The sequence below is a fragment of the Stegodyphus dumicola genome, chromosome 10, assembly GCF_044657685.1.
Source record: "Stegodyphus dumicola isolate Sdum_Otavi_A_Nest chromosome 10, ASM4465768v1".
NCBI classification, from domain to species: Eukaryota; Metazoa; Arthropoda; class Arachnida; order Araneae; family Eresidae; genus Stegodyphus; species Stegodyphus dumicola.
This window is the reverse complement of record NC_140777.1, coordinates 179800619-179824044: the sequence shown is the minus strand read 5'-3', so window position 1 is coordinate 179824044 and position 23426 is coordinate 179800619. Positions and strand designations below refer to the sequence as shown.

At 33.1% G+C, this 23426-nt stretch overlaps 1 protein-coding gene across 1 annotated transcript; it reads left to right on the top strand.

Annotated features, from left to right (window-relative positions):
- The first annotated feature begins 491 nt into the window (after positions 1-491).
- Positions 492-8985, top strand: LOC118204241 (uncharacterized). The gene is made up of 4 exons (XM_035376570.2): positions 492-719; positions 3449-3551; positions 6027-6121; positions 8386-8985. The coding sequence occupies exons 1-4, from the start codon at positions 709-711 to the stop codon at positions 8747-8749; spliced, it is 573 nt and encodes a 190-aa protein (XP_035232461.1). The 5' UTR covers positions 492-708; the 3' UTR covers positions 8750-8985.
- Positions 8986-23426: the final 14441 nt, after the last annotated feature.

Genomic DNA, 23426 nt, shown 5'->3' with positions numbered 1-23426 from the left:
GTAATTCCACACTCCTGCCGGAATGTAAATTTACATTCCGGCAGGAAACTGTAGTCGGGAGAGAAAGAAAAGTGAAACTAAAACTAATTGGTTAGAATAAAATAGTTATTACAAGTGCATTTAAATTTTTGAAGCAAACAAAGTGTTCAAATTTAAGGAATCCATTAAAAATCATTAACACAGAATTTCATTCTTTTTCTTTTTCTAAATAAAGTTCCAAGTACGCCATCACATCTTTTGCTATGCAGAAAAGTACCATAACGTTTTACTGGCTGAATATCAAAAATATAAATTTTCATGAGTTTAAAAAACGTATGTTTATCACCAGGCATATGCAGTTCACTAAAATATTACTCAAAGGATAATTTAAAAAGGATTCAATTAGTAAATGCATTTGTTAAAAAGTTATGATTTATGACAGAAAATCAAAGAAGTTGTCAATGGAAAATGTCATAAGGTTTTTTTTTTTTTCCTATTTACTGTAGTTTTTGCCAAACTATGTACATCTGCCTCACAGCTGGATTGCATTGTCAAAGTTTGGGCATTCTCGATTGGCCACCACAGCTGGACGTTACGCAACATGATTATTCTCCGTAGTAATACATCACAAGATACTTTATATAAAGTTATATCAGAGGATGCATTAACAGCATCACTGATATCACCTGAGTTTTAAGTGCATTAATATCTCGACACAGAAAAAAGGCGATGGTCATGAAGTAAGTAAAAGTTTTGTTCGTATAAATAAAACTTAATCATTTCATAATAAATCACCTTAACCTTATACCACCATAAACATTCTTTTAGCATACATTTTTATTTCGCCAAATTTGTTTTTTTAATTACCTTGGTATTCTCTGCGATTTCAGTTCTTCGTTTTGAAGCAATTAAAAAAATTTTATAACGAAATAGCGAATTCATTTTACTTATATACCAAACTTGGAAAATCCTAAAAATTATAAACTTATTTGAATAAATTAAATTTCTAATTTCTGTAAATCTTGAAAATTAATAATCTTTACTTTTGAGCTTTGATTTTTTTTCCACAAATTTATTTTGAATAAAAGTGTTTTCCTCCTCTGATTACATATATATATATATATATATATATATTATTATTTTCTGTTAGTTATTACATATATATTACATACATATATTTAATTTTTCAAAAATTAATGATTATATTATCCAGGAAAGTCTAATACGGGGCTATTGTAACTAGTAAAAATGTAAGGGCTATTGTAACTAGTAAAAATATTTAGCAAATAAAATAAAAATTAAAATTAAGCAAAATAAAATAATATGAATTTTCCAAATTTTTTTAAAATTAAGAATTAAAAAACAAGTAAAAATTCTTTCTTGCCGCAAACTGCATTTTAATTAATCCTAATTTAATAATTCAAAAAGACACTTATCAGGGGTCAAATTTTTTCAAAAATTAAACTAGAATAATTAAGGAATTCTGAAAACACGCATCGTCTTGCTTTACTAAATTTCTAAGTCTGTCGTATTCTTAGCCCCCCAGCGGCCGAGCGGTAAAGTCGCTGAACACTGGTAGTTCGGTCCGAGGTTCGAATCCCGCGAACGGGCTGGCTGCATGGACGTTTTCGTGGTTTTCCCCATGTGTAACGTGTATACGAGCCAGTTTCCCTTAGAAAGTCCTCCACGAAGGCATCCCTCCCCTTAGGCAGATAGCCCTCGAGGCTTTGCCATAATCACACACGCACACTGTCGTATTCTTATAGTCGAAATGCTGGCTCTCGTAGATCTTTTGGAACAGAAAATTCGAAAAATCGACTTTGTTCTCGCCAGGATGTTCGATTTTCAGGTATATATGCCAAAAACTTATATTCCCCAAAACTAACAAGAGGATAATATAATTCTATTGAATTTATTTTAGTTTATTGTGTGATATGATACAGGCAGTTTAACATTTTCTACCAGTTAACAAAAGCTGGTTAAAACAAATAACTGGTTAAAATTTTATACGTGGATTCGAAACGGAAACAACTATAATAACTCAATTTTTCATTTAAATATTTCAGTAGGCATTTGAATTTAAATACTACCAGTGAAGTTGCCACACCAGATAAAAGATTTGGATCCATCAGACCAGTCAATTATTTAATTTTAAAATACGTATACAACAAATAATTTATTTTTTGACTTCATTCAATTGTAGCATTTTTAGCTTTGGCATAACAGTCAGGAATTAATAGTCAATGGATTACTTACTTGACAAAGTAAGAGATTGTTGTTGAGTAGCACATAAAAAATATCCGCGTATGTTTTAACCCCATCGGTAGTCGAGCGGTTAAGACCGTTGAATATTGGAAGTTCGACCTAGTTTGGTTTCGAGCACAGCTAAAGGGCTGGCTGCATGCTTGGGTTTCGTGGTTTTCTTATGCATATCGGGAATATAAGCCACTTTGCTTTAAATCTCCTCCATGAAAGCATACCTTCTCTCAAACAAAGAAGCCTCACAGCTTTGACGTATTCAAATAACCTAACCTGACCATATATTTTTTAATTTAAATTTAGGAGACTTGTGCTTTTTCTAAACATTTCCACGAAAGGATTGTCTTGCAGCGATATAAACAATTATTACGCACGTCATAAAAATAAACAAGTAGGAACATGTATATACGTTTTTCTTAGTAAATAAGTGATGAAACAAATTATTGCATGTGATGAGAAATATGGAATCGCCAAGCAAATTTTCAGAGAGATGAATATGAATTGCTGCGTATTTATCTGGTACGTGGAGGATCAACAGCAGATTTATCTCTCGGAAAAAATGGTCAACATCACAAAAATCACACACTTTACAAAAATTAACAAGTATTAACATGTATAAACAGTTTTCTTAGTAAACAAGGGATGAAACAAATTATTGCATGTGATGAGAAATATGGAATCGCCAAGCAAATTTTCAGAGAGATGAATATGAATTGCTGCGTATTTATCTGGTACGTGGAGGATCAACAGCCGATTTATCTCTCGGAAAAAATGCCGTTAATGTACTAATCCTGAAATTGCTATGATTATGTAGTATGTTTGCAAAATGACCGTGTGCGAAGAAAGAACATTTCAAGGGAAATGAATTACTTTTTCTCGGAGTAGAATCACTGTAAAGAAACACCTGTAGGTTCGGTTTATTTGCGTTGCTTGTTTATCCCCTTGAGATATGTCAGGTTATGTTACATCCATGCTAAATTTCATAATTGAAATTTTACCTTTATAATTTATAAATATAATTATCTATATTATTGATAATTGAATTTCAGATCTTGTGTCATATTATTTAAATTAGTTGCAAATCCATTCAAGGTAGCAGAAAACAATACATTTCAGGTAAACCAATCTTCACAGCCTTCGCACGAACTTATTTAAGTGTATCATGTAGTCGACATTTAAAATATCATCAACTGTTCATTTCCTTTTATAGGGTTTTCTTGATGAAGTTTATCTTGATCCTGATATCATCAGTCTTTCCTTTCCTTTCTGTTCATGCTTTTGAAGGGCCTCAAATTCTAAAAATGACTTTAGCAGTAAGTGTGATATTTGTTTTTGCTACATTTGAAATTTATTCATATTACACACACACACACACACACACACACACAAAAAAAAAAAAAAAAAAAAAAGTTCTTAAAAGTCCTTAGCCGACCTCTGTTTTCGCAACTGTTGGCCCTGCAATTACAAAAATGTTTTAGATGACATAAAGTTTCGTATTTTGGGATCGTATTTGTTAAGTATTCGTGTATTTAAAAGTTACCAAGAATTTGTAAAACATTAGGATCTCAGAATTCATCTCTTGATCACAGATGCAAGATTAAATTTGCATCTGGCATGAGACTTCTATGAATTTCCGAATGTTGCTTTAAAGTATACTTGCATATGTTGGTAAGAAATCTATTTATATTGGCTGTAATGAATAAAGAAATATTTTTTCTCCTTGCGTGAAGAACTGAAACTGATGTTTATAGGGAAAGAAAGATCCTCGTGTGTTTAAAAACATAAAAAGGCACCGGAATAGGATCGAGACTGAAGGGGTTATCACATCTAGCGACGGTTCCTGCTAGACGGATCTTTTCTGAGAAACGAGATTCTGGTAGCTCTAGTGTAGAATTGAGAGTGTAGAGCCCTCGTGGCTCTAGTGTAGAATTGGGTGTCCCTTCGATTAGCGATAATTTTTTGTTTAAATTTTGGCAATGAAACCTCATTTATGGTTACCATGATAGTTTTAACTTTGTTTTAGCTTCCTGATTGTTTTTAAATGAAAATAGATTGATGTGTCCATGGACAACTTTAAGACAGTGCGCAATGGCTAGTTTGTGCAATTCTGGGTTTTTTTTTTTTTTTTTTTTTTTTTTTAATGAAAACAGATCGATGTGTACATGGACACAGAGTTTGTGCAATTCTTTCACTTTTTATTTTGGTTTTGTGTAGCGGCCATCTTGAAATTGTGCCTTCTTGGCGTCAAAAAAGAATCGCCAAAAAACAAGGGGCACCCAATTGTAAACGTTTACCTAATAATCTAAATTTCTTCAAGCTATTCTGGTAAAATCTCTTCCGAAAAAAGATTGCGCCATCGAGTTCCGTTGGTAGTAGATATGGGACAGACAGGAAATCTTTTGTAATATATGCTCATATATTCATAGATAATCGCTCTTGGAGGGAATTTGGACATACTGCTTAGAGTCTCGTGTTCTTTGGTAACAGACTATAGAAAAACAGTAGAGAAATGATCCTCGGGTCTTTAAAAGCAGGCAGAGAGAGTCAGAAGAAAGATGTAAATAGCCCTTTTATTCAAAGAAGTGATAGAATTGCCATACAGTCGACCTCACTTGGGTTTACATAAGCCAACATTCTGGCTTAACTTAAATAAGTAATGTTGAATTTAAAATAAAATGTAATTAGGCTAGTCTAACCACTCGCAGGATAAAGAAAAAGCGCAGGAAGGCTGTGGCTCGCAGAAGTCAGCGATATGAGCTTAATAGCAAGAAGCACTCGACGCGACATACTCAAATCTCTAGTAAGTCTCGATAACAACGTGGATTCAAGCAGGCACAGCACGCTCTAAAATCAGCTTCTGAAACCTCCGCTTAAATATCATTTATTTCTTCCTTAATCTGAATAAACGCGCACTAGACAGATTTAAGCGTGGGAAGCGTGTGTGAAAAGGAGACTGAAAGAAAAGTAGCTTTAACTAAAAATTAACTATTAGTCAAAATAAATAAATATATCTTCACAACTTTCTGTGGATCTGACTTTGGCTATATATGACAGTTACGCACATTATAAACACCTTCGACTGTAAAAATTATCGCATCACTGAATGAGCAGAAAATTCGACTGCAATGAAGGACGCCCGGTAGTGCTACCTATAACTACTAATAGTGGGTACTTACCTTTACTTCGCAAAATAACGCATCACGTACGACCTGGACAAAATGAACAAAAAAATAAAAAAGAAAAAAGGTTTATTTAGTAAACTTTACTACTCCTTAATGGCTATCCAGAAAGTTTTGGTGCTGCCATCTGTTATCAGCTTTAAGAAGTAATTTAATTTTAGCAGCGATTTTGAGAAAATAAAACCATGTTTTCTAAATTAAAAAAAAAATGTTGAAAATGCGGTTTCAAGGAAAAACTAATAGTGGGTACTTATCTTAAGTTTGCAAAATAACGCATTACGTACGACCTGGATAAAATGAACAAAAAAAAAAAAAAAAAAAAAAAAAAAGGTTTATTTTGTAAACTTTACTACCTCTTAATGGCTATCCAGAAAAGTGTGGTGCTGCCATCTGGTATCAGCTTTAAGAAGTAATTTAATTTTAGCAGCGATTTTGAGAAAATGAAACCATATTTTCTAAGTTTAAAAAAATGTTGAAAATGCGGTTTGAAGGCGAAAACAGCGCCCCTGAAAGGGTTAACGTTTGTCTTGTGAATTTTGAATGACCCTTTGTAATAGGTTTCATGTAGAGAAGTTTTTTAGTCTAATCTATTTTCCTTGCGTTTTACAGAAAACGGGAGCTCGGACTTGTAATGAAAATGAGAGATGTGCTTATATAGAATACGACCGAAACGATGACAGAATAAAAGGGTTTAATTATACAGAGTAAGTACATATGAAGACTCGAAATTTAGTCATTCAATACATTTTGGAGCACTGCGACAGTTACTGAAACTCTTATTTTTATACAGCTTTGTTCTAACATAAGTACTTTGATACAAAATCGGACTTTTTCTGAAATAACATACCCATTTTTTTTTTCATATTTCGATTCTACGACTCAAATTATGTCTAAATATTAAATTTTGTAATTTTCGGTGAGATATTCATTGATAAATTTTAAAATTTATCTTGGAGAATTTTTTTCAGTTTGCGCCAAGAATAATTCACTTAGCGAACTTCTTAATTTATTTCAATTAACGTATATCTCAGGAAATTTTGAATAAAAAACTCTAACTTTTTGCAGGTATGCTTAGAAATACATCTACTTTAAGAGGATGGCAAAACTTTTATAGGTTATAATTCAAAAGCTTTTCCGAAAAAATGTAAAAATTATCAATCTGCCGAGTAGAACGGGCGATATAGAACGGGAGATATAGAACTGTTCCTTTTTTTCCCCCGCAGTATACCTTAATAAGAAATTTAATTCTGTTTGGTTCTCAGTATTTTCGCATTCCTTAACATCTAGGTAACTGAAAAAATCTCAAGATAAAGCAGATTGCATTTAGTTCAGCTTCACAGGATATAGGAGGGGAGGGGTTATCACAGAAACAGAAGGGGCTTAATTGAAGTCATTTTTGATAGCTTTAGACATTTGGATGAATTTATTGTTATTTTGCGACATAAATAAATTTAGAAACACACACGCTTTTAGAAAACAATGAGTTAATGATTGGAATTTCAACAAAGAATCACTTCGCCCTTTTGTAAACATAATCAAAATATTTAGTTCTTAAAAGAAATTCAAAAATTATTAGTTTCAATTCTGTGTGACATATTTATCAGAAACGTGTGCACTAAAACCTTTAAACTGAATGACATATTTCATATCATTCAATTCATTTCAATTATAATTAAACGGCAATTTATTTCACTTATTCAATTTATTTCGATTATAATTATTACGGCTTCGACTACAAAATCAATGTAAGTATAGCGAGTTTAAACAAAATAGTAATAACATGAACATAATAATGTAATAAAAACAAATAAATAACAAACGCAATAAAACAAAAATGAAGGTTAGTTATGTTTATTAGTCTGGTAAAGCTGAAAAGAGCTAACTCCTTAAGGTTGGTTTGGTTTATTAGATTACAGCTAAGCACTCGAGGGCTATCTGCCTTAAGGGAGGGATGCCTTCGAAGAAGAGAACGAAGATGTTAAGCCTAACAATAATGAAGGCGTGTGCCTAATAATAATGTTTGTAACCACTATATTATATGTAAATAAGTTTGTGCGTATTATTAACGAAGCAAAATCATCCCTCATCTCTGGATTTAATTCTCTCTGAATGGTAGTGGAAAAAATTACCACATATGGCACAGATGAAAAACCAAGTAAACATATTTTTAACGCATTGGAGAAATGGTGTGGTGGTGTTGCATTTAATGATGGCAAAGCACACTAGGGCTATCTGCCTAAGGGGAGGGATGCCTTCGTGGAGGACTTTTTAAGAGAACCTGGCTCGTATACACGTTACACATGGGGAAAACCACGAAAACACCCATGCAGCCAGCTCGTTCGCGGGATTCGAACCTCGGACCGAATTACAAGTGTTCAGCGACGTTACCGCTCGGCCCCTGGCTAACTCCTTAAGAAAATATACGGCTTCGTAGAGGACGTTCTACGGGAAATTGGCTCGTATTCACGTTACACATCGGGAAAAACCGCGAAAACCAACTCTGCAGCGACGTCTGAGATCGAACTTCTAATAGTCTTAACCCCTCGGCCACTGATGAGGCCAAAAATAAAGGAATAACATATAATCGATGATACTCTATTTAGGGCGCACCTCCTTTGAATAATACAACACATTAGCTAAAACGCAAAGAATGAAAATATGAAGTATGAAATTTTTTCCTGGTTGCAAATGTTACTTTTTATGATGATAAAGATGAATGAAAATACATACGTTCATAAACACAACATGATTTGAAAAAATCACATCTGTGGTAAATAGACAAGAGGCCTTCCAGATTTGGAATAAAAACTAACTAAATAAATAATTTGTGCTTAAGCAACTTTTTTCCTCCTGAGGGAAGTATTAAGAGACGGCGTTATATTCCACCAAACAGTACGCATATTTTACCTAAATTTGACATTGTTTATAAGGAACTAACCATTGTTTAAAATCTTTATTTCTTTTATAGTTGTGAATGCCCAGATGACTTGGAATGCACATATGATAGTGATCTTTCTCACACTGAGACGTTTTACAGTTGCGAATTAGCTCCATGGTGCAAGAAATACTTGACTAGGCTTTTAGAAAATAATAGTTTTGCATACATATATCGATGTATGAACAGTACCACGTATATTCAATACGAAACGTCCACACAGAATGAGACATCCATCCAGAATGGGACTGCTGTTGACGGACTGCCTGACCAGTTTGAAGTAACTCCTTTGCAGAAGAGAGCAGTCGACATAGAGGATGAAGTAGCTCACCTCGATAACGAAGCGTTTAACCTGAAGAATGTAGCAGATTACTGGGAAAAGGAAGAGCAAGAATGAAATTGTTCAGATCGCAGGTAAACGATCCCCGACAGTAAGAAAACTCACCTACAAAACGAGAGGGTAAAAGAGAACATTTGGAGCATAAGGCAGCCTGTTCAGCTGATCTTGGAACCTCAAAATATTTTTTATCAATTAATTTCACTTTATAATGATTTTAATGATTGGATTTAACTATTTCATGTAAGTCGACCTTTGTGAGCCCAGTTTTAATGATATAATTTCAGTAAACTGGTTTATTCAGTTTGATTTGTTTTTTTAATGACATTTACAATCAAAGCAATCAGCGGTCACAACAATGAATTCCATATATTTATCTTAAAGATTTATATTTTTAAAAATCTAATCTAGATAGTTAAGGGAACTCTTACACCTTAAAAAACCGTAAGATCTTCGAATCTGTTGCAAGAATTGTGATAACTTATTTATTTTAAAAGCAATTACTTCCAACTTTTTACACCTGACTGCATAATACAGCTGCTTTCTGAGCTACCATGAGCCTAGTAACTCATTTTATGAAACTTTTATGTAATGACATACAACATTCGCCACCGCTAACCTGACATCTGTCGCTTCCATTTTCCTCAAATTTGACATAAATGTTTTGACAACTAGTAAACATTTCCTCATTCGCCCCCACTGGGGCGCGGGTTACGTTAATCATCAATGCGCAGGCGCAAGCTGAAGTGAGAAGTTCTGATGCGTTCTTCCCCCCAAAGGATGTTTTCCCGTCTCCGTGGGTTGTTTGCAAAGATCTTCGCTGCCATTTCACACTTTCAGCATATTTTTTGAGCATTTTTGTGAGTTAAATTGATCTCAGTTGTTTAGCAATCGGCAGAATTTGTTCGGCAAAATATTAGGCGAAAACTTTTATAAGTGAAGAACCGAAAGGTAATCTCTAAGTTGTATATATTTAGAAAAAGGAAACATTTATTTTTCAGGTACGTATTATTTACTTATTACGTAATTAATTGACTTATTTTATATAATGACTGTGGAATCTGGCAGAGATCCTACCAAATTTTCACCAACCATTCCAGTAGAATTTGAAGTTTTGAAGGATCTACATTTAAACCTCCGAAACTACTCCTGGGAAATTAATTATTCGTCCAAAGGGGCTTTGTCCCTGAAGAACTATTGTTTTCGTTTTGCGATTTTGCGTTGAATCACTATAAATGCCCGTTTCATTTTCAAACTATTGCCACCGAATGTTAGAGTCGTGCATTATATTTGAAGAAATTAAATAATCAAAAATCTGCATAAATGTATAACTATTTCTCGCATTGTGATAAAACAATGGTTCATACAGCCATCGAATTTTGAATGACGTAATCCTCTTACGAATATGGGCATGTGGAAGACCAAATTTGAAATTTGGAATTTGTTTTATTATCGATTTCATATTTAGTAAAACTTTAACGAATTTTTGAGTAACGAACTCAACGATTTAAAAGCTAGCAATGGCAACACTCTACGGTGGGGGGGGGGAACCATTTTATCTCCAGTGGTCGCGGAACTGTGTATCGGAAATTCTAAAGATATGCTCAATTTAAAATTATTTTGAGACATTGCTCTTGAACTGAATTTTATGTTTTAAGTGCGAAGAACATGATATTTAATAAATAAAGGTAACGCAGAAAACGGGGGAAAAAAAAAAAAAAAAAAAAAAAAAAAAACGCGCCTTTCGACGTAATTTAAAATCTGAAATCTTTCAGATTTTTTTTTTTTGATACTGATTTTGATACTATTATACTGATTTTCATTGCTTTTATAACTTCTCCAATAATAGGCATAAAGTTATCAAGAAAATCATGCTGAGTATTTTTAAAAATAACTATACAGGAGCGGGAAAAGAATTGATCCTTGGACTCATTCAAAAGCTGTATTATCATTTAATAAACAGAAAGAATCTTGAATAAACGTCTGGAGATTATAAAATGTCCGCCTTTTTTAACTATCGGTAAGGCGATAAAATTGTGAGTTAAACCTGGTTTATCTTTGATGTAATGGTATTTGTCCTTGCGAACTTTTCTGGAATGTATATGCGTGAAAAGAAATAATGAAAAACAAATAATTGATTCCAAACATATCAAGTAATGCAGCAAAAAATGCATGAAAATTAATAGTATTCTGACCATAAATTGTATAGCAATGTAGGGTATATGTAAAGAAAATTCAAAATAATGTATGACATATTAACAAATTATTTATATATTCCAGAATAGGATTAGATTATTTAAATTATGGCAAAGCACTAGACGAAGAGATGCCTTTATACAGAACATTCTAATGGAACTAGCTCGTTTTAACCTTATACATGGCGAAAACCACGAAACGCCTACGCAGGTATTCCGGATTGAATTGCTAGTATCCAGCGATCCAGTGACTAATGGACCTGCATCCATCTAGGCCTATGCCAAGAAAACATTAAGGAAATTTTTCACTTGCACGTATAATTAAATATTTTTAGTCCAAAAGAGCAATTTGCACTGAAGGACTATTCATTTCGTTTCGGCATTTTGTATTGATTCACTATAAGCGTTGTTTCACTTTTCAAATTGTTGCCACCCAATATTATCACCCTGTATTATATTTAAAGAAATTAGATAACGAAGAATCTGCATAAATGTATGTATGTTTCTTTGTGATAAAATAACGGTACCTAGAGCTATCCAATTTAGTAATGAATAACGTAATCCTCCTGCGAATTTGGGCATCTGGAAGCCCAAATTTTTTTTTTGATCAATTCGGAGTTTAGACGGCAAAGTTGTTCACTATAAACTTCTGAATTAATCGTTTGATTTGGTTCTAACAGTTCAAAAAGTCCTGAATGGGGCTCATCATCCATGCTACATTTTTCAGCTTTAAATTTTTTAAACCATTTCTGGGCCGTCCTTACACTAATAGTGTATTCACCATGCATACACATTAATTTTTATCGCTGCAAACCTGGCAGATTCACCACACGAAAATAAAAAATGTAGCACAGTACGTTTGTACTGATTATCTATATTCATCTCCTATGGGTGCAAAAATGCGTTCGATATTTACGAAAGTTGGTGATGAACTGAATAATACGTTAGTTAGACGATGACAAGTTTCAACAGGTTCAAAATTGTATTGTTTTATTAAATGCGTCATAGTGAATTCCACGCATACTCTTAATGCGCGCGAACTTATGGATTGACCCGATATTTATTAAAAATGTAAATACTTTAAATGTAATTAAACGTGCTGTCCTTTCAAGTAGTTCCTTAGACGTTTTTCAAGAAGGTATCCACTACATAACCGTGTAATTTAAAATGTTTTACAGATATTTTTTATATTTCTAAATGACATAAATTGGTGATACCTCACTTAATACCGAAGAATTCCCGAAAACCGTGCAGGATACGTATAGTAAAATTACAAATACAAATTAAAAATATTATAAAAGAAATTATAGGTGATTTATTTTTTGGAGGCTTTTGGAAAACAGAAATTTTTCTCGAAGTTAATTTGCTGATTCGAAGCTCAAAGTATTATCTTTTATCCGTAATGGAACGCATACTGAAAAGTTAAAATGAAGAGAAACAGAAATTAGAACGAAGAGAATAAACTAGAATGAATTAGAGGAAATGAATGACGAAGACAGTAAAATAGAAGCGACCAGGGAATGTTGCAGTAAGCAATGTTGAACGACCACTCACAAAGCACTTCAGGCGTCATGCCCAAGCTACGGTTTCTGTAAGCATACTGATAAAGAAATATCCATTCAGAAAGGATACCAGAGCGGAAACTGGGATTATTCCTGAAACTCATTTCTCTTTCATTTACGTGGCGCAGTAAATAAGCAAAAACACGGAATGCTTTTCGGACACAATTTTGCGTGAGATATGGAATTAAATGATGAGTAAGGTAGTAATTTTATAGCACACACACACACACACACACACACACAAAAAAAAAAAAAAAAAAAAAAAAAAAAAAAAAAAAAAAATTGGCAAACACGGACAAATTTTCAAATGTCTCGTGGAGAACTTTGAGGACTTACTTCTAATAGAAAGAGACATTCTTTGACAATTGTTGGAAAGTTTCGAATCTCATATCAGTAATTAAAAAATATTGTTAATGTACGTATATGTGACAATTAAGTAAAAAAAATATTTCAGTTACTATTTTGCGACCAATTTTCTTCAATTCGTTAACCGACTAGCAAATTTTGTAACGTTTTATGTACATTAATTAGTTAATTAGTATTTCTCCCGCCTTCGTGCTGTGGTCTGCACACTCAGCGCGTAATTGAGAGGTCCATGGTTCGATTCCCAGCTAAGGCGTTACATATTTTTCATGCATATCCAAAGGGGCAATTTGCCTAGAAGGATTATTAATTTCGTTTCAGTATAATTTGCGTCGGTTCACTATAAATGTTGTTTCACTTTTCAAATTGTTGCCACCAAATGTTAGAGTCCTGCATTATATTTAAAGAAACTAAGTAATAAAGAATCTGCATAAATGTATGTATGTTTCTCACATTGTGATAAAATGAAACATTGTGATGAAACAGTACCCAGAGCTATCGAATTTTGAATAACGTACGTTTCCACCCAAATATGGGCATCTAGAAGCCCAAATTTGAAATTTGTTTTATTATCGATTTCATATTTTGTAAAACTTTAACGACTTTTTGATTAACAAACTCAAAGATTTCAAAGAGAGCAATGGCAACTCTGTACCGGAAAAAAATATCTACAGCGCGAGACTGTGTATCGAAAATTCGAAAGATATACTCATTTTAAAATTATTTAAGCGCGAAAAACATGATATTTAATAAATAAATGTAACACACAAAATGTTAAAAAATGCCCGTTTGGACATAATTTAAAATCTGAAACCTTTCAAATTTTTTATTAGTTCAAACGGGCTTTGTCCCTGAAGGTCTATTGTTTTCGTTTTGCGATTTTGCGTTGAATCACTATAAACGTCCGTTCCACTTTTCAAACTGTTGCCACCCAATGTTAGAGTCCTGCATTATATTTGAAGAAATTAAATAATGAAAAATCTGCATAAATGTATGTATATTTCTCGCATTGTGATAAAACAACGGTACAGAGCCATCGAATTTCGAATGACGTAATTCTCCTACGAATATGGGCATGTGGAAGACCAAATTTGAAATTTGGAATTTGTTTTATGATCGATTTCATATGTTGTAAAACTTTAACGAATTTTTTATTAACAAGCTCAAGGATTTTAAAGCGAGCAAGGGCAACACTCTACGGGTGGGGGGAGGAAAAAAAAACTTTTTATCTCCAGCGCGCGGCGCTATGTATCGGAAATTCTAAAGATAGGGCCTTTTGTGGGCTATCTTTATTTATATAATATCATGTTCTTCGCACTTAAACCATAAAATTCAATTCAACAAGAATATCGCATGGGCATATCTTTAGAACTTCCTATACACAGTATTGAGCGCTGGAGATTTTTTTTTTTTCGTACAGTATTGCCATTGCTCGCTTTGAAATCGATGAGTTTATTAATCAAAAATTCTTAAGTCATAACTGTTACAAAATATGAAATCGATAATTAAACAAAATTCGAGCTTCGACATACATTTATGCAGATTCTTCATTATTTAATTTCTTTCAATATAATACAGGGCGATAATATTTATTAGCAACAATTTGAAAAGTTAACCGATATTTATAGTGAACCAACGCAAAATGCCAAAACGAAATTAATAGCCCTTCTGGGCTAAAGCCCTTTGGGCTACAAATCCGTGCAACTCTCCTGTAGAAACTCCAATAGATTTTTCATTTAATTTTCATATCATTTTGACTAACAGTTAAGATTTTATTTTATACAATTTCTTTATTTTTAATTTGGGTTGGTAAGTGTGCTTTAATTTAGAATAGGTTGTCCTACTACTAAGTGTTGTTTGAGTAAAAACACTTGTATTGTAACCATATAAACTGTCATGTTTCAGCCGGCTGCTAATAGTCGAGGAGGCTTAACCCATTTATGCCCACTGGCTAAAATATGAAACGCTTGGAAATTACTGAGTAGTAAATCTTGTAGTGCATATATCTTTTAACCAAAGCAATTTTTCGTGCGCCTGAGTATTGTTCTGACTGTTAGCAAAAGATGGAACCACTAGATGCACATTAAAATTATTTTAGAACAAGTTATTTTAATAGGAAACATTCGAGGGTCGACAAATGATGGGTAGCCACAGGAAGTAAGTATTTTTTGCAAACTTCTTATTCATAAAACTAAAAAATATTAAAACGATTTCCTTAAAATAGATCTCAAAAAACTTCTGCAAAGTTATTTTGCAAAAATAATAATATAATTTTCGTGTAATTACGCTTAATCTTTAGCGTCCTGTTTATGGGACACTGGGCATTTGTGAGTGCATTAAGCCTATAAGATTTTGCTGTCTTTTCAATAACCTAAATGCATTTTTATTAAAAATATATATGTTTTATGCACTAAAACTTCAAAAATCTGCTCTCTTATTACTATTATTGTACACAAAATACTTAAAATCAACAACATTTGCTAAAATATATTTGTGTGTACAGAAAATATATTCATAAAATTGTGAATTTCTTGAAATGTATTTTTCAGATTATGCACATTATTGAAACGAAAATATGATTTATATTATTTTGTGCACACAAAACAAATTCTAATCGTTATTTACTGGAAAACTTCGATCAATTATTCAGATACTTAACCTTAAATGAAGCAAATACCAATTTACGATAGCAATAGACAATTACTTAACTTCCATAAAGCTAACTGAGGAGTTGTCAAATTCTGGATTTGCGGTTGTAGTTACACCCAGAGGAAACAGGATTGGAAACTATCCGGTTGAAACCGTTAAAAATCTGACAGAAAAAAGGAAAGAGGTGATATCTATCGATTACAGGAAAGAATGTCATCTGGTGTAATAACTGTACTTTCGAAAGACAAGAGTGTTCTTAGAAGAGTTTCAAACTGTACTGGAGTAAATCTATTAGGTTCAACCAAACGCTGGTCTGAGAAACAGAAGATGGTAATTATTAGTTGGTCGTCGAGTGCATCGAGAGAGTCTTTTAGTGCTTCGCGAATTAGTGCATCGTCGAGTTTTGTCTTAGACTGTGCTGAGTCGAGAGCTATACTCTTGTATATCGTCGAGTACATCGCGTGGAGAGTCTCGAGAGTACGTGGAGTTCCCAGAACGATCAAGCAGAGTCGGGAGCTGTACTCTGGTCCTTTGCAGTGAAGCTGTCTCCACCGTTATTGCCTAACAGTGTGAAGGCCGTGTCGCTGAACGTGTCAGCGTGTTTATAACAGTTCGGCGACTGTAAAAGTGATTTTGGAGCTATCTGATTAATATTGGTAAATAAAGTGTGTTTCGATACTTCATCAAGTGTCGTCGTTATTCACTCCAAATCCACGCGAACCCCGTACGAACGTGAAGGAAGAAAATAACGTAACAATATTAACCTTTACTTATTATTAATGATTCGTAACACTGACAGTTTCAAATACGAATACAGGCGTATTTTCCTTAAACGTATGCCCAGGGTTCCATAAAAAGGACATTAATTAACTCAGCAAATATGGCAATCATGATCACTTTGACGCCTAAAGTGTATTTATGTCTTTCATATTTAGCGATATAAGTTCGTTAATAATGAATAAAATTGCCAAAAAAAAGTTGGGCATAAACGGGTTAAATTTTGTTTTGTGTTATTTTCATTTGAACTCACAAATAATGAGGAAAATAGATTAAAGTTACTATTTTACAATGCTTGTGTGTTTGATGAAAAATTTTTAAGACAGTATTCTCAGCACAAGGAGGTTAAAATAAGTTTCAAAATTTGATCCAAACAATAGAAAAACCGAGCTAATTAAAATGATATAAAAATTAGGTAACTACTGGCAACAAACGGGCTTTCGGCCTGTACAGATGTTATCTTTCTTTGTATTAAGCTGCAAGTGCCCACCTGTATGTTTTATGTTGCTCAGGAAAGGAACGAAAAGATAGCATTAGTGCATCAACAAACAAAGAATTATTAATGTTGAAAATGATATTCCTGAAGGCAGAATAAAAAATTAATACGAGCAAAGCCATTTACGTTAAGTGATTCGCATAAAATTTCTTTTGTTGGCTTCCGAAATAGACCATTAGTGTTGAGGTAACATTGGCAACAGAATAACAACACCCCCACAGCATTTTACGGAAACAGGTCCAAAAAAAAAAAAAAAAAAAGCTTAGTACCCTTAGGATTAATCTCGAATTATTCAAATAGCTACATAGAGGAGTACTAATTCAGAATTCATTTTAATCCATTATCCTTCTATTTAATGGTTTCATCTTTATGTTTATTATTTTTTTATATGTACGTGCTTCAAGATTGCCAATCACGGCTCACATGTTAATTACTTATTTAATAATACTTGCTCAAATGCACAAACTATTAAATGAAAAATGATCATGGATTCTTTCAATCTTTTTAATTGGAACATTGACACATTTTCAAACATTATGTATATGTGTGTGTGTGTCTAACTGCAGTCTTTGTTTTCATAATTTTCTTGATACGTAACGTGATTACTAAGTTATTACATTAGTACGTGTGCAACTCTCTTTATTTTTATAAATAATCCAGCTAATGAAATTATTAAATATGTAATTAACGGGGAATGATATAAATGCATTTTAAAAGTTTTGCCTTAGCAGCTAAAATTACGAATACTGGTAAAGTATTCATGTTTACCTTTATTGTTCACTTTAATCCTTCAATCCTTGTTTTTATAAATTTTTGATTTATATGTATACTGTGATTATCTCAACTCATTAAGTAAGTATTTTGATATTGTATCCCTTGAAATCCTTTCCAAACAACTTCAAATTACGGAAGATGATTTATTTTCCTCTCCTGTATTCTCTTTAATTACTTAATCCTTATTTTTACAGTTTTTACTTCCTTGTACGAATAAAAAGGAAGTATTGTAATCGAATGAAATTTAACGATGTTTTTGCGTGATATTTGTACGTAAGGACAGAATAAAAGACTCTTTTCCTTCAAAATAATAATAATAATAATAATAAAACTGCTTTCAAATGAATTCTGAAGAGAATTTTTCGTGGCGTCCGTACGAACGTATGTACGTACGTACGCATCTCGCATAACTCAAAAACGAGTAGCCTCAGAACATTGAAATTTTGTATATAGGACTGCTATAACATGTAGCTGTGCACCTCGTATTTTGGCTGCAATCGGCAGCACCAAACGTACATAAATATATTTATATATATATCCACTTTGTTACCCGACTCAGTGATCTCAGTTTAGTCTTATATGTTTGTAAATTGTACCTTTTTTGCTTTAAAAAATGATTGAATTTTGTTGTTCTTATCTTCCGATTAATGTTTTTATGCCTTTAGTAAATCTGTATGCAATATGTTTAGAATTATCAACAATTATAAAATTGTTTAAGTGCCGCTAAGCTTAATAATTTTTTGATGGCGGCCATTGCTTGTTTACATTTGAAACAGCAGGAAAGCGGATTTATTTCCAATCTAGGGAAACTTAGCTTCGCAACAACAAAGATAACGCCTTCATTTATTATTGCAAAATAAATGCTTAATCCTTTCTGGAATTTTTCGAGGAAATGAGTGCTTAAGATTTACTTCGTAATTTTTAATACAGATATTTTGAGTTTTTATGTATTTTTGCCTTGTCACGAAGTGAGAACTGAATTAATTGAATGAGAAATAATCAATCGTCTGTGAAAAACTGTTTCTTTTTTGTTTTGTTTGCTTAATTTCTTTTATACATCGTTCTAGCTTTATTATAGTATTTGAATAGAACATGTGGCAACGATTAGATAATTCTTTAAATGATATAAATTTTGTGCATTCTCAGTTATAATTTGAACGAAATATAATACTGTTAAGTGAACCTAGCGCCAGAGTGTCGCTGTGGTAAACAAATATTGCGAATTTTAAAGGGTGCATTTATTCTATTGTGGTTTATGCGCTGTCAGCGAAATAGATTTAATTCAATCCAATAAGTTTAAATGAAATGCAAGACAAAATGCGTATAATTTAATATTCCGTACAAGGAAGTGCTGTGGTGTACACATCAAATTTTTTAATATGTATTTATGTTGTGATTTATAATGATTTTAGTTTTAGTTTTTAGGTCATTTTAGTTTTTCTCAAACTATTAAATAAATAATTAACGCGAATTCTTTTAACCCCTTCTGTCCCAATGAGTTTTATAAGTCCCAGTAAATGTTTAAAAGAAACCTAGAGGGAAATACACGCATCAGTTTACTATGTAGTTGATGTACCACTGGTAGTAGGCATAATTTCTAACACCCCCCCTACAAAATTGGATATGGTAGACCATACACTACCACTACAGAATGGTAGACAACCACTACAATGTGGTACCATACCACTACAGTGTGGTACCATACCACTACAATATGGTACCATACCACTACAATGTGGTACCATACCACTACAATATGGTACCATACCACTACAATATGGTAGACAATCATCCAGTTCCAAGTTGTTGAATATAGGATATCACTTACCCATCGAAGGACCCACTAGAAGAATGTGTTACAGTTGTACGAAGGAAAAAACAAGAGAAAAGAATAAAACAATTTGTGTGGCGGCAATGCAATCTACAACTATGCAAAAACTGTTTTACTTCTTACCACACGTAAGTTATGAAAATAAAAATAGTTTCTTTTGATTTTCTCTTTTATGTGTCAAGAATTTAGTACTGATAGGACACATGTGACCCACCATTAGCACCCAGTGGAACATATTTGTCCAAGGCCCCTGGACCCCCCCCGCATTTTAAAATAAAATGTTTAAAATGATATTTTTCAATTCTTTATGATAATTACCAAGAGTACATAAAAAATCAAGCTAGTTGAAACAAATAAATTGGGCCTGAAAGGGTTAAAGTAGTATTTGATTTTTAAAATCCTTTTCCAAACAGCTAAAATTAGGAATACCGGCGCTTTTCACTCAAAGTTTTGTGATTAATCGTTGAAATCTTGTTTTACCTTATCAGGTTCAGTGTTCCGCCTTACTTGCTTTGGGAACATTCAAGAACCTGACTCGGAACAGGGAGCTTACTAAAGCTATGTTCAATAAATGTGGGAAGTGGACAAGATACACAGGAAGGGTATACGAAACCCTTTATTTTTCACTCTTTACAATAATTTCCGTACTTCGGAATACAGAGACCAACCACTTGTGGTCTCAACGTAAGAATATAAAAATATTAACTAAACTCTAACTTAACTTTGGAATAATAAACAAGGGCCTACGTGGAAGATTGGCCGTATATTAACAGGAAGCCGTATGTAGTACAGAGAACTGTTAACACTACGATACGTTTAAAATTATTAAGAGGATTAAACCTCTGGCCTGGAAGGCAACCAGCAACCGAGTAAAACTGCTAAGGCAAGCGACCTGCTTCTACTAACTCCTTCCTCTCTCTCGCTTGGCAAAAAGCCACAACTTAAGTACTTGGCGTTCGCCAACAAATTTGCATAAATAAGTTAAAGCTTTTAATTCTGGCCGGAAGTAGAAAATAAGAAGTGATAGTAAAGATTTAAAATAAAATAAACGTTAGTAAAACTTAAGATCCTTACAACCTTTCTAAATATACAGATGATTAAGACATCCTTTTATTCTTGTTCAAATGATTTATTTATTAAAGTATTCAACATGGATTCTTTTAAAAAGTAGTTGATTTAAAAAAAAAAAACTGTTCCAAATATTTAAACATTTGATTAATTTTCACTCCTTTTTGTTCTCTTTAATCGTTTAATTTCTTGACGTGTGCGCATGCTGTGAGAAGTACATTTCTTTGTTTTGTGGAAATGCTTGAATAACGAGAATTTTTTTAAAGCGTATTTCATTTTTTAAAATACTTTCCAAACATCCAAAATTCGAAGTACTAATCAAGATTTCATTTCACCCATTATTCTTCTGTGAAAGTTTAATCTTTGATTTTGTAATTTGGTTGATATGTATGCACTACGAGATTGTAAAATCCCTTTGTTTCTACTGAAATTATTAAATTCAGTAATTATTACGGATTCTTTCAAAAGGATATTTGATTTGATTTAAATTATTTTATTCATTTTCTTCCAAACAATCCAGAGAGATATAACAAATAAATAAATAAATATTTATAACAAACGGATGAATGATTTATAAATAGGTTTATGCTCAAATCGGAAACATTTTGAGAAAATACTCGCAACAGAAAATAAAGCATACTTTAATATGTATCTATGACTGAAAAGGGTAAATAAAAATGTTAATAAAAATAAGCTTATTATTAAGAAGTTATTAGTATTTAACACTCGTGTAAAATTTCTTTGAAAATTCTCTTCCATTTTTAATGGCATTTAAAGAATCATTGTAAGGTAGCTTGTAGATATACTAGGACTTTTTGGAAGCAAGAGAGGTTGAAAAATGAGCAATGCCCTCGCCGAAACTCGAACCATGGACCTCTCGAATACGCGTCGAGCATGCTAACTACTACACCACGAAGCCATGCTAAGAAGGCGGGAGAAATACTTTATATACTCCCCCTTTTCAAGGGCGACTGGGGATTAGGGACCCCCAATCGCCAAATCCTGGTGGTGGAGTATCCAGCTCCCTTTTAAGTTCGGGTGCCACTGTAGAGACATTATATTATTTCGAAGCAGGATTCGAGAAAAATTAGCAATGCCCGTTTCGGAACTCGATTTACGGACCTCTCAAATACGCGTCGAGCGTGCTGACCACTACACCACGAAGCCATGCTAAGAAGGAAGGAGAAATACTTATAAGTTCACTTTTAATTCTACAACTACTAAAACTTTTACGGTTAATTCAACCATTTTGTCTCTTCTTTAAGACCCTATGATATTTATTATTATTATTGATATTAATCAATGATACACTTTCGATTGGTTCCTATGCGCCTGACATGCTGAAGATATATTCTGTTATTAGTCCAAAGGGACAATTCTCCTAGGACTATTAATTTCATTTTCACTTTTCAAATTATTGCCAACAAATATTATCGCCCTCCATTAAAGAAATTAAATAATGAAAAATCTGCATAAATGTATGTATGTTTCTCGCATTGCGATAAAACAACGGTACCTAGAGCCATCCAGTTTTGAATAACGTAATCTAACATAATAACGTAAGCCTAATAACGCTTTATTAGCTATTTCACATTTTGTAAAACTTTAAAGCATTTTTGATTAGCAAACTCAAGGATTTCAAAGCGAGCCATGGCAACGTTGTATAGAAAATACATTTTTATCTCCAACGCGTGAGACTGTGTATCGGAAATTCTAAAGATATGCTCATTTTGAGATTCTTTTGCGATATTGCTGTTGAACACGAGTTTTATGGTTTACATCCAAAAAAACATGATATTTAATAAATAAAGGTAATTCTTAAAAAGCTAAAAACCGCCCCCTTGCGCAAAATGTAAAATCTGAAAGATGTCATTTTTTTTTTATTCTGTCAAGATTGGCTGTTTTAAATATTTTTTTCTTTGAAGTGACCGAAAACTATATCCATTTTTTTCCCACGGTTTTTATTTTTCCAAATTTCGTAATTAGCTGACCAAAAACCTTTTACAATCGCTACTTCATCAAACCTTTGATGAAAAAAAAATCCATATTCATTGTATGTGCAGTTTTATTAATGTTTTCACTTGACGTTTCAATACCAAGATGTGTTAATTCACTTTTGTTAATCCAATTTGTTAAATCCTAATTTGGGGGATGCTGAGAGTACCGTAGTATAAAACTCGGTTTCCTAACCGATGAAGCACACTTGCTGTACGTTAATTATAATCTTTAATGGATGCTTTCCTCGAGTTTAACAAAGCTGCTTCAACAGATATATCAACATATGTCATGCGAGGAAAACCATAACATGAAGAAGATGGAAGATTGATAACAAGTGATTAACACTTGACTGCTATAATTCCATACGACGCTTCATATAAATGCTGGCCTGGGCACTTTGCTAGAGTCTTCTTCCCATTCTAGTCTTCGACAGCTACTTTTGATGCCAAAATTCCATGCATCAAATCGCCGCTCCAAGCTGGAAAGAATCACAGCTGCTAGCCACGTCGATAACCAGGACACAGAGTCTTCTCACACACAGTTAACATCATGTAAGGATCCCAAGCAATGTAACATAAGGATAAACAATATCCTCTCTACATATTTCAGCATTTGTTAGTTGCACTGATAAAAATACGGCGATTTGAAATAATGCCGGCTTGTGCCATAATTCCTCCACTTATGTACTGATGCTTTTCATGGATGTCTTTAAACATATTGCAAGCATTTTGCTCCCTCCGGATCGTAACATGTCTACAATACTCTCCAAACAAAACTAAAATTCATTAGCAAGGAGAATTCTGCTCCGGTCCATGGTATTAAAATAACGATTATTTCTGAACTACTCCTACTGAATTTCGCATCCCAAGGTCTCTCCTATTGGACAAAAACCATCGTTTCCACTGCATACTCCCCTATTTTAATCAGCCTATTACTCACGGTATGTTAGTCGAGTTACTGTAACTTCAGCGAATTCTCTTGCAATCTGGGATGACGTAAATTGTCTATGTCTATTAGCAGTCCC

Bases quoted from the DNA above. Each gene is read 5' to 3' on its own strand.
- LOC118204241 (XM_035376570.2), top strand. The intron at 3,552-6,026 runs GTAAGTGTGATA...TGCGTTTTACAG, and splicing joins TTCTAAAAATGACTTTAGCA to AAAACGGGAGCTCGGACTTG. The intron at 6,122-8,385 runs GTAAGTACATAT...TTTCTTTTATAG, and splicing joins AAAGGGTTTAATTATACAGA to TTGTGAATGCCCAGATGACT.